Source organism: Eutrema salsugineum, unplaced genomic scaffold, assembly GCF_000478725.1.
Source record: "Eutrema salsugineum unplaced genomic scaffold, Eutsalg1_0 scaffold_1, whole genome shotgun sequence".
NCBI lineage: Eukaryota > Viridiplantae > Streptophyta > Magnoliopsida > Brassicales > Brassicaceae > Eutrema > Eutrema salsugineum.
The window spans coordinates 15,513,355-15,525,129 of NW_006256909.1; the positions used below are offsets into that span (position 1 = coordinate 15,513,355).

Below are 11,775 nucleotides of genomic sequence, written 5' to 3' on the forward strand. Positions count from 1 at the left end.
TCTTCCGGACTACTTTTCAAGTATCTTTATTTTTTCAAAATATGAGTGTTCTTTTGTTGAAAACAAAAAAAAAACTAGGTTTAACAAAACCACAAAAAAATATATCTTTGAATACTATGGTATATATAGAATAGCAAAGAATGACTAAATTTTTAATAGAAAAGAAATTTCTCTGCAAAACACTCTTCAGCATGCAGCCCTAGAAGTTGAGAGGTAGAGAACAACAAACCAACCAGAAGAAGAGGAAGATGCGATGGTACCAAATTCCTATCTTCCTAGAAGCCCCATTCCTGCGGATCCACGAATCCCAACATGTCAAATTGACGCCTCTTGGGTCACCCATAGACCGCTTAGTGGATTATGGTTGATTCTACGGGATGATAGGGGATATGAAGTTGTTGGACAACAAGATTGTCTTAGAAGTCTGTCCGTTTTACATGCTGAGATGGATGACCTCCTTTGAGTGATGTTTTGCCTAAGAGAAATACGAATATATGTGACACATTTTCAGATAGATTATTCGGATTCGGTGAGCATAATCGAGTCCCCAGTGGACTGGCCTTCTTTTATGTAAGAATTTCATCACTTCCACTTTTTATATGGAACTTTTGATGTGTGTATACTATCCCATATCCCTAGGACACAAAATGTTTGTGCTGATACTCTTGCAAAAAAGGCTTGAGCACAAGGTATTGCATTTTTCTACGTCAATCATACTGACTTGTCGAAGATGCTCCATTGACCAACCTGCCGATTAGCCACATGTAATGGGTAGCAGGAAAAAAATAAATAATGTTCTTACTTGCAAACTGCCAATTCCTTGTTCAGGTAAATAAATAAAAACAAAATTGGAAAAATTTCTAAGAGGCCCTGATTCGATTCGTATCCCTCCCTCCAAAGCATTCATTTTTTTTTTTCGGCTCCTTTCGTTCTCCCTCAAAAACAAATGTCGTCAAGTTGGGACGGCGACGAGGATTTTACAGAGGAGCAGCTTCTCGCTATCGACGCCATTGAAGCTTCCTATAACTCACATTCTTCTTCTTCTTCTTCCTCCGCTACTCCGACCGTACGGCCTGATACCTCCGGTCATCGACACGAGGCTCCATCATCTCAAGCCCCTAAGATCCGTCGCCAGTTGCCTCGCTCCATCACTTCTCCTACAGCTTACAAGCGATTTCCACTCTCTCGCTGCAGAGGTAATTAAATAGTTTAGAGAACCCACATCAATGGCTCTCTCCATTTAATTTCGAATTTCCCTGTCTTGTTGCTTAGAAATTTCTCTGATCTTTTATCAGTCTGTTCCTGGTGATCTCAATTTTCTGATTCAATTTTTAGGTTCTTTGTTTTCTCAATTGTCACCGTCCCAATTTAAAAATCAATGGTTTTTTTTTTTTTTTTTCCATTTGTTGGCAACATGATTCTGTAGGAAAAAGCAAATTATTCCTTTTGATTATTGACGTTTTTTTTAATACCTTATTGCAGCTAAGAATTTTCCGGCCATGAGGTTTGGTGGTAGAATTTTGTATAGTAAGACTGCTAGTGAGGTTGATAAGAGAGCAATGCAGCTTTTAAAGGTTCTTGAAACCAAGAGAGATGATTCTGGAACAGCTATTGTTGGGTTTGATATTGAGTGGAGACCAAGTTTTAGAAAAGGTATCTCATATTCTTTTCGACATTGATGTCTGTTTTTTTTGTGTTTGATTCATACGGTTAGTGTCTTATCTCAGTCTACTCTTTGGTTTGTCTGTTTGTAAGTTGTTCTATCAAATGTTTTGATGGTGCATTTGATCTCTATTGATGCATATGTTTTCTTGTCTGTTTACTCTTTTGAAATCTAGATGAGATAATGAATACCATACAGTCTCGTCTTTAGATCAGAAAGACCTTATGATTGTTGTCTCTTTCTAAATGGTCGGAAGAAAGTGTAGATGGCTCACTTGTGCTCTACTAATATCTATTATACTTGTATATGTTGTATTGATAGTTGCTTGAGTCATGTCTTGTGACATTGTTAACTTCTTTAGCAGTGGTTCTGTTCACTTCGGATTCATAAAGAAAGATAAAAGTTATATTTTGTAGGTCTGGACATTTTAAGCCAACTCAAAAGCCACACATGATCGTTTTGTTTGACAATAAAATAGATTACTTACTCTGACAGCTCACGTCAATTCCTTGAAAGTCTTATCTGATTCATTATAATTAAAACAATGGGAAATATTCATGAACTCTTTGATGCTCGCTAATGTATGCATTATCTTGAGAGAAGTTCTGGTGATCTAACTATAGCTGTTTCTTTAAACTACGAGTTTGTTCAGGTGTTCTCCCGGGGAAGGTTGCAGTTGTGCAGATATGTGTAGAGAATAATTATTGTGATGTGATTCACATTATCCATTCTGGTATCCCACAGAGTCTTCAACAGCTTATTGAGGATTCAACACTCGTAAAGGTTTGTTAAATTTTTTGAACTAATTAAAGTTCTTATGTAGCGCCATGAATGCGCCAACCTTTACAGTGTCTGATATGTATATAGGTAGGTATTGGAATTGACGGTGACTCTGTGAAGCTTTTCCATGACCATGGAGTATCCATCAAAGATGTCGAGGATCTTTCAGATTTAGCCAACAAAAAAATTGGCGGAGATTCGAAAAAATGGGGTCTTGCCTCTCTAACTGAGACACTTGTTTGCAAAGAGGTATCCGTTATCGTTTTTCGCTCTCATTATAACAGTGGAACATCAGTCATCTGTTTTGTTGTCCATGAGTCTTGGTTCTATTTCGCTTTTAAAAGCTTTAATGTTACTTTGCAGCTCCTGAAGCCAAACAGAATTAGGCTCGGGAACTGGGAGGTCCAGCCTCTGTCAAAGGAGCAGTTACAATACGCAGCAACCGATGCTTATGCTTCATGGCATCTTTACCAGGTAAGAACAAAGAAAAACCATCTTCTCATACTCAAACAACCTTGAAGCAAAAGTCTCACATCGTTCTACATACTTGTTGAAACCCCGGAGCTTATCTTTGGTACGTAAGAAGCTAATGGAGAGCATTGTTACATCTGCTTAGGTTCTAAAGGAGCTTCCTGATGCAGTCGATTGCTCATAACGTGAAGGATGAAGCTTTAGAGGTTAGCTTATGATTACCACAAGAGGGAGCCTCTGTAATGGTATTAAATGATATGATAGTCTACTAGAAGCAATTCTTATGGGATATGCAAACGAGATTTGATTATTTGAACATTGTAATCTAGTTGCAGTTCTTTAATCGCCTCTTATGGTCGGCTTTTAACATCCCACTGTTATTTGGTTGAGCTTTAAAGAAACGTCCCACTGATATAACTATATGGTAATTAGTATAAGGTCTTCATAGGCTGAAACTTTCCTCAGACTCTAAACATCTCAGGAACACAAAGCACAAGACCTTATTACGGTGTTGAGATTAAAGTGTTCTATTGAACCGTTGCAAAAGTTGTATTGTTTTATGATTACAAGGAGATACCATCTTCCTAAGAATGGATGCTTCGATTAAGTAAAAAAGTGTAAGATCATCATGAATTAGTCATGTTTATATGAAGTGAGAATGTAGCCGATGGTGAGTCCACAGAACAGACCAGGTACATAGCCTAACGCAGCTGCGATCCAGCTCAGTGCTTGATCTTCTTCTTCTTCCTTTTCTTCATCTTCCTCTTGCTTTGTTGCTTCTTCCTCTCCGCCACATGTTTCTTGAAGAGGAACACCGCAGAGCCCATGATTCTCTGCAAAAGATGAACTATTCTGACTTTGAATCTGAGTCCCTTGTGGTATTGGACCTTCAAGCCTGTTGTAAGAGAAGTTCATCCGTGCAAGAAACGTGAGTTTCCCAAGCTCTGGTGGGATTTCGCCAGATAATCTGTTTTGAGATAGATCCAATGATTGGAGATTCGTCAAGTTCACCAGAGATGGTGGGATATGGCCTGTGAAGGCATTGTTTGACATGTTGAGCACAATTAGCTCCTCGAGTAAACCAATGGATTTGGGAATCTCTCCTTCGAATCTGTTTCCAGAGACATCAATAGTTTTGTACATTGTGAAACCACTGCCAACCAGCTCCATCTTCAAGCCTTTGTTCGTCAGAACCACTGATGCATGATAGTATTCTACGTGACGTCCAAATCTAATCAACGTACTACCTTCAGTGTTTACTACCGATGACATTGCAGCCCAACCAGCAAAGTAATCTGATGGCAAGACTCCACTGAAGAGATTATCTGAAATGTCAAAGATTCGCAGCTTGGAAAAACTCAAAGAATCTCCATGGGATGATATTGGCCCATGGAACTCGTTAGAACGAAGGACAAGAACTTGTAGATTGGGAAACAATCTCAACCAGAATGGAAAATTGCCATTGATTCTGTTGTTTTCAACGTTCAGAAACTCGAGTTCAGTGCAATTGATCAGAGACTTGGGAAGTTCTCCTGACAAATGATTGCGACCAATATCAAGTGATATCAAGTGATCATTTATAGATTCCTCTGGAAAAACACCAGTGAGGCTATTATTCTGAAGATGCAAGACTGACAAAGTAGTATTGAAATTCTGAAAACACTTGGGAATAGAACCACTAAAGTTGTTGTTGGATAAAACAAGTGTCTCAAGAGCAACCAATTCACATATTGTATGAGGAATTTTTCCCGAAAACCGATTATCAGAGCCTAAAAAGTGCACCAAAGACCTTGGTAACAAAGGAAAGGGATCATGGAATGTGTTTGAACTTATATCAAGCAATACCAACTCTGGGAATCTCCATAACCACTCTGGAACTTTGCCTTCAATTTGATTGGCAGACATGTCTAAATAAGACAGATTGGTTTTGGTTTGTAGAAACTTGGGAAACTCAACGATATTGCAAGATGATAACAATAATTGTTGTATAGGTGAGGAAAGATGGAGAGTTGGACTGATCTTCAAAGTATTCCCTGAGAGATCCAAGCTTCTAAGTGACATGAGATTTGAGAAAAGACTCAAGTCAACTATGCTTCTTGTATTCAGATTGGAGAGGTCAAGTATCTGAAGTGACTTGAGATGCATGAAGATGCTGAAATCAACTATGCGCTTCCCTGTGTTCCAGAAAGAGAGGTCAAGATACGAGAGCCTGGAAAGTTTCGATATAGATCCCGAGATTGGCCCATTAAAATTGTTCTCTCCAAGAGACAAAGTTTCAACTTTAGATGGTGAAGAGATATTCCTTATCTCAAGAGGACCACTAAAGTCGTTTCTTTGTAGAAGAAGGTAGGTCAATGAAGGGATCATGAAGAGAGATGATGGAATAGATCCGGAAAATGAATTTCCACTAACATCAAAGAACTCCAGTTTGCAGAGGCTACTCATGTTAGATGGTAGCATACCTTCGAACCGGTTAGAAAGAAGGTCAATCTCGATGAGCTCACTCATATTGAGTAGCACAAGAGGAAAGTTCCCATTGAGCTTGTTATGTCCAAGTATCAACCGTGTTAGTCGGTTTAGGTTACCCAACGAATCCGGTATTTCACCGGTGAAATCATTACCCATAAGATCAAGATCAGTGAGGTAAGAAAGATATCCGAGTGAAGAAGGAATCTTTCCAAAAAAATTGCAACCAAAAAGTGTCAAAGTCCTCAAATATTTGAGATTGCTGATGGAGTTTGGTAGAATACCTGAAAGATTATTTCTGCCAAGATTTAGTCTCTGAAGATGTTGTAGTCTAAACAGACTACTATTAGTCCTCAAAGGGCCATTGAGAAAACTGTCCTCAAGGTCTAACTCAACCACCACGCCCGACTTAGAATCACAAGAGATACCATCCCAAGAGCAGCAATCAGTGTTGTTCCTCCACTTAACTGTCTTAGAATCAGACTTGCTCCAATGAAAATCAGGCTTTTGGACATAGAACTCGCTTTTGAACTCCCAAAGAGCATCTCTCTGGTCTGGACGACACAAGTGCCTACCAGAAGAAGCAGAAATAAGTATTGAGTAATAAATGGAGAAGATTACACACAACCTCCATACTATCATCCTTTTCTGACTACAAGAATGCATCATATTTGTTTCTTTGATTTCTTTTGCTTCGAAACGAATTATGTCGGTGAATTCTAATCGTTGGATTGTCTACATATATTTGTGGAGGAAATTAAAGACCGAGTTAAAAAGTCTCATCTGAAGACTGATTGCTTCCACAAAGATTATTTAATTTCCCATATGAATGCTCCACAAAGTCAAGTCAAAGAAATTGAAAATTCTTACAGGTTATCCAAATGCGTTTTGCTTTCCAGCCACGTGTGCCAAATCGCTGAAAACCAGGAGTGTCTTTTGTCTTGGAGAAGAAAGGGTCACAAAGCAGCATAGCTCGGCCGCAATTTGCAATTCTGATCAATCCGATCACAAATGATCATAAACAAATGATGATGATGATGTCATTATAAATGGCAATCTTTGTAGTTTGTGATCACTTCTCAAAAGCAAGGATTATTTTATAAATTTCTCTTATCTCAAATATCTTATTATAGCCATATTCGTACACTCTTTGATGTTTGTTAGTATATACATTAAAAGGTTGATAAGCGAGTAACACAGCTTCCAAACTAAAGGTTCTTGAAATCAAGAGAGATGATTCTGGAAGAGCTATTGTTGGGTTTTATATTGAGTGGAGACCAAGTTTTAGAAAAGGAATTTTGAATTCATTTTGTCTCCATTGATATTTGTTTGTTTTGGTGTCTGATTCCGAGGATAACAACTCTTAATTCATGCTATTGATATCTTATCTCGGTCTATTCTTTAACTTATCTGTTTGCAAGTTTCCATTGCAGTTTCTAAGTAGGCAATGTGCAATCAGATGCACCTGTTTCTTTCTAAGGAAGCATATGTCTATTTCTTGTTTCAGAAGTTTTTCTATTTAGAACTTTGGAAATTTTGGTTCTATGTTGTTGCTTTAAAAGTTTGGCTGTTACTTTGCATCTCTTGAAGTCAAACAGAATCAAGACCCGGGAGCTGGGAGGTTCTCAGCTCTGTCAAAGGAACAGTTACAAACTGACAATAGGGAGCAACGGATGCTTATTCTTCGTGGCATTTTTACCCGGTAACAATAACACAAACAAAACCCACTTTTTACAACCAGAACATTAGGAATTTTGGTTCTCGTTAAAATTTTGGCTGTTACGTTTCAGCTCCTGAAGCAGAACAGCGACAGGCTAGGAAACTGGGAGGTCCGTTCATATGCAGTCAAAGGAACAGTTACGGTTCGCAACAACCGATGCTTGTGCACTTGTCGAAGATTAATTGTTTTTGGTTAGTAATAAGCTAATGGACAGCATTGTTATATCTGCTTAGGTTCTAAAGGACGTTCCCGATGTTGTCAATGGTTCATAACGTGAAGTATAGTAAGCATAAAGGTTATAAGTTATAACCCCAAGAGTAAGCATTAAGTGATATGATATATCTAGTCCACTAGGTGTTCTTATGGGATCTGCAAGGGATATTTGAATATTTTGACTAGTTGCAGTCCATTTACTCATGATCAGGATTAACTGTCTCTGTGGCATATGGTTAATATAAGATGTAGTCTTTTATGGTGAGTTATTTGATTTCAAACTTTGAATAGTGATGTAAAGATCTGAGAAAACTTTTCTCAGAGTCTTCTTTATTAATAAATCTCAGAAACACAAAGCACAAGACCTTGAAAAATTGAGGCATAAGCTAGGCAATAATTTTCTTGAATGGTGTGTGATCCAATGGCTTTACCATCTAGCTCCTGACCCTAGTCGGATTTTTTTTGCCTTTAGCTATCGTACGTAGTGTTCAATAAGAGATCTGATACAATCAAGATTCAGTGACAAAACGTTCCAATCGCAGTAAATGAATATTTCCGACTTAAAACTTGGTAGTCACATCTTGAACAGACTAATTTAGATTCAAAATCGAAACGCCAAAAAGCAAATAAGAAGAAATGAAGTAGTAATGTACCTCGTGAGTAGATGAACTGAGAGAAAAGTATAGTGGAACGATAAGAAAGGTACAAGAACATAACAAATAAAAAGAGGAAATTAACTCCAGCAAAACACAGATTCTCACGATATGATCATATAGAGAAGACAGTAATCGTTCCTCACTCACTTGACGTATATTGCACGTTAGGCGAAGAGCACACGCCTATGAGTTAGAGTGTGGCCGATGGTGAGTCCACACACAACACCAGGTATATAGCCAATAGCAGCTGCAATCCAGCTCAATACTTGATCTTTTTCTTCCTTTTCTTCAACTTACTCTTCCTTTGTTGCTTCTACTTCTTTTCCGCTGCAGGTTTCTTCCAGAGGAGCACCACATAGCCCGAGATTCTCTGCAAAAGAAGAACTATTCTGGCTTTGAATTTGAGTTCCTTGTGGGATTGGACCTTCAAGCCTGTTGTAAGAGAAGTTCATCCATGCAAGAAACGTGAGCTTCCCGAGCTCTGGTGGGATTTCACCGGATAATCTGTTTCGAGATAGATCCAGTGATTGGAGATTGGTCAAGTTCGCCAGAGATGATGGTATGTGGCCTGTGAAAGCATTGTTTGACATGTTGAGCACTATCAGTTCTTTGAGTAAACTGATGGATTCTGGAATATCTCCTTCAAGTCTGTTTTCGGAGACATCAATTGTTTTGTAGATTCTGAAACCACTCCCAACCAGCTCCATATTCAATCCTTTGTTTGTCAGAGCCACCGAATTGTGGTATTCTAAGTCTCTTCCTCCAAAATCTATCAAAACATGATAACCAATGTGTGTTTCATATGACATTGCACTCCAACCAGCAAAGTAATCTGATGGCAAAATTCCAGTGAAGCGATTTTTCGAAATGTCAAAGATTCGCAGCATGGGGAAACTCAAAGAAACTCCAGGAGCAGATATTGGCCCAAAGAACTCGTTGGAACGAAGGACAATAATCTGTAGATTAGGCAACAATCTCAACCAGAATGGAAATTTGTCATTGATTCTGTTGTTTTCCACGTTTAGAAACTCGAGATCAGTGCAGTTGATCAGAGATTTGGGAAGTTCTCCTGATAACTGGTTGTGACCAACATCAAGTGATCTCAAGCGATCACTAATAGTTTCCTTTGGAATAACACCAGAGAGGCTGTTATTCTGTAGATGCAAGATGGAAAGAGAAGTATTGAAATTATTGAAACAACGAGGAATAGACCCACTGAAGTTGTTGTTGGATAAAACAAGTGTATCAAGAGCAAGCATCTCACATATTGTTCTAGGAATCTCTCCTGAAAATAGATTATCAGAGCCAAAAAGGAACCTTGTAAAGTTTGGTAACAAAGGAAACGGATCCTGGAACGTGTAACTTATATCAAGCATATACAGGTATAATGCACTTCTTTGAATAACATCCGCTGATCCTTCAAAACCACTGAAGGAATTCTGAGAAATGTTTACAGACTGCAACCTTGGAAGTCTCCATAACCACTCCGGTACTTGGCCTTCAATTTGATTAGCAGAAATGTCTAAATTATTCAAATTGGTTTGGGTTTGTAGAAACTTGGGAAACTCAGAAATATTGCAGGATGATAAAGACACGCCGCTTAGGCTTGAAGGAAGATGGAGAGTTGAGCTAAATTTCAGATTATTCCCAGAGAGATCAAGTTCACGAAGTGACGTGAGATGTGAGAAATGACTCAAGTCAACAATGCTTCTTGTATTCAGGTAGGAGAGGTAAAGTGATGCGAGTGACTTGAAATGCAAGAAAATGCTGAAATCAACCATGCCCCTCCCTGTGTTCCAGAAAGAGAGGTCAAGAACCTCGAGCCTGACTAGATTCAATATAGATCTCGGGATTGGTCCACTAAAGTTATTTACTCCAAGGGATAAATAACTAAGTTTAGATGATGAGGAGATATTTTCAATCCCAAGAGGACCGCTAAAGCTGTTTCTTCTTAGGCTAAGCACAGTCAACGAAGGGATCATGAAGAGAGACAATGGAACAGATCCAGAAAATGAATTTTCACCAATTTCAAAAAAATTCATTCCAGAGAGGCCACTCATGTTGGATGGTAGCATACCTTGGAATTGGTTAGAAGCAAGGTTCACCTCAGTGAGCCCACTCAAATTGAGTAGCATAAGAGGAAAGTTTCCACTGAGCTTGTTATTGTGAAGTAACAAATCTCTTAGTTGGATTAGGCTGCCCATTGTATCTGGTAGTTCACCGGCGAAATTATTACCAGAAAGATCGAGGTAAGTGAGATAAGAAAGATTTCCGAGTGAAGAAGGAATCTTTCCAAAGAGGTTGCAACCAGAAAGACTCAAAGTGTCTAAATATTTGAGGTTGGTGATGGAATCTGGTAGAATACCTTGAAGGTTAGTGTCAAAGAGGTTTAACTGAACCACCTTACCTGTCGTAGGATCACAAGAGACACCATCCCAAGAACAGCAATCAGTGTTGTTACTCCACCACTTTGTCTTGTACTCATCGAAATAGAAATCGCTCTGGAACTCCCAAAGAGCATCCCTCTGGTCTGGACGACACAAGTGCTTAGCAGGAGAAGCAAAAACAAACATTACGTTAAAAAGGGAGAAGATCAAATACAAGATCCATTTTATCATCCTCCTCTCAGTACAAGAATGCATCATTTATTTTTTTCTCTTTCTTTGTTTTTTTTTTTTTTTTCTGAATGTGTTGATAACTGATGACTCTATACCATTGAATTGTCTTTTACATTTGCCGAGAAAAATCAAAGCTTGACTTAGCAAGTCTCCTCTGAAGAAATAATTGATGTATGGTCCACAAAGTGATTTGATCGTTCCACAAAGGAGACTTTCTCAACCACACGGTGTGGGTTAATCACTTAAACGCAGACGCAACTTCTCAGCCGTGCGGTGGGGGTTAATTGCCTAAGACGTTATTTATCCTGAAGATTCCTTTGTCTCTTCTCTGTTTCTTACTATTTAGACAGTGAAAGTGACAATGAACCCTCCATATGAAAACAAGTCTTTGCCTTAGAATTTGATTCGTATCCCTCCCTCCAAAATGTCGTCAAGTTGGGACGACGACGAGGATTTAACAGAGGAGCAGCTTCTCGCTATCAGCGCCATCAAAGCTTCCTATCTCTCCCATTCTTCTTCTTCTTCTTCCTCTTATGGTTAGAAACTTCACTGATCTGTTATCAGTCTGTTCCTGCTGATCTCAATTCTCTGATTAATTTCTATGTTCCTGTTTTCTCAGTTGTTCCTTTTGAATTTTCACTATTGACGTTTGTTTTTGACTTGCTTTTTGCAGCTAAGAATTTTTCCAGCGCTGAGGTTTGGTGGTTGAATTTTGTATAGTAAGACTTCTACTGAGGTTGATAAGCGAGCAATGCAGCTACTTAAGGTTCTTGAAACCAAGAGAGATGATTCTGGAAGAGCTATTGTGTAGGCTTTGATAGGAGACTGGAGACCAAGTTTTAGAAAAGCTATTTTCAAAATTTTCTTTTTGTCTCCATTGATATTTGTTTGTTTTGGTGTCTGATTCCGAGGATAACAACTTTTAATTCATTCTAGTAGTGTCTTATCTCGGCCTCTTTGATTTATCTGTTTGCAAGTTTCTTTCTATAGATGCATATGTCTCTTTCTTGTTTCAGAAGTTTTTCTATTTAGACCTTTGGGCATTTTGGTTTTATGTTGCTTTAAAAGTTCGGCTGTCACTACTTTTCAGCTCTTGAAGGCAAACAGAATCAGGCTCGGAAATTGGGAGGTCTAGCCTCTGTCAAAGGAACAGTTACAATACGCAGCAAACGATGCTTATACTTCATG

At 38.6% G+C, this 11,775-nt stretch overlaps 3 protein-coding genes across 3 annotated transcripts; 1 reads left to right on the top strand and 2 right to left on the bottom strand.

Moving 5' to 3' along the window:
- The first annotated feature begins 320 nt into the window (after positions 1-320).
- Positions 321-3,372, top strand: LOC18030046 (Werner Syndrome-like exonuclease). Its single transcript, XM_006414783.2, has 6 exons — positions 321-1,196; positions 1,483-1,653; positions 2,316-2,446; positions 2,531-2,692; positions 2,807-2,917; positions 3,060-3,372. Exons 1-6 carry the CDS (start codon positions 947-949, stop codon positions 3,096-3,098), a joined length of 864 nt encoding a protein of 287 aa, XP_006414846.1. The 5' UTR covers positions 321-946; the 3' UTR covers positions 3,099-3,372.
- A 44-nt stretch (positions 3,373-3,416) lies between these two features.
- On the bottom strand, positions 3,417-6,102 carry LOC18030047 (receptor-like protein 12). The gene has a single exon (XM_024148592.1). The coding sequence runs from the start codon at positions 6,047-6,049 to the stop codon at positions 3,548-3,550; it is 2,502 nt and encodes an 833-aa protein (XP_024004360.1). The 5' UTR covers positions 6,050-6,102; the 3' UTR covers positions 3,417-3,547.
- Positions 6,103-7,950: 1,848 nt separating this feature from the next.
- LOC18030048 (receptor like protein 42) lies at positions 7,951-10,644 on the bottom strand. The gene has a single exon (XM_006414785.2). It carries the CDS (start codon positions 10,612-10,614, stop codon positions 8,263-8,265), a length of 2,352 nt encoding a protein of 783 aa, XP_006414848.2. The 5' UTR covers positions 10,615-10,644; the 3' UTR covers positions 7,951-8,262.
- Between the last annotated feature and the right edge of the window lie 1,131 nt (positions 10,645-11,775).

Bases quoted from the DNA above. Each gene is read 5' to 3' on its own strand.
- LOC18030046 (XM_006414783.2), top strand. From the start codon at position 947: ATGTCGTCAAGTTGGGACGGCGACGAGGATTTTACAGAGGAGCAGCTT. The intron at 1,654-2,315 runs GTATCTCATATT...GAGTTTGTTCAG, and splicing joins GAGACCAAGTTTTAGAAAAG to GTGTTCTCCCGGGGAAGGTT. The intron at 2,918-3,059 runs GTAAGAACAAAG...ACATCTGCTTAG, and splicing joins CTTCATGGCATCTTTACCAG to GTTCTAAAGGAGCTTCCTGA.
- LOC18030047 (XM_024148592.1), bottom strand. From the start codon at position 6,049: ATGATGCATTCTTGTAGTCAGAAAAGGATGATAGTATGGAGGTTGTGT.
- LOC18030048 (XM_006414785.2), bottom strand. From the start codon at position 10,614: ATGATGCATTCTTGTACTGAGAGGAGGATGATAAAATGGATCTTGTAT.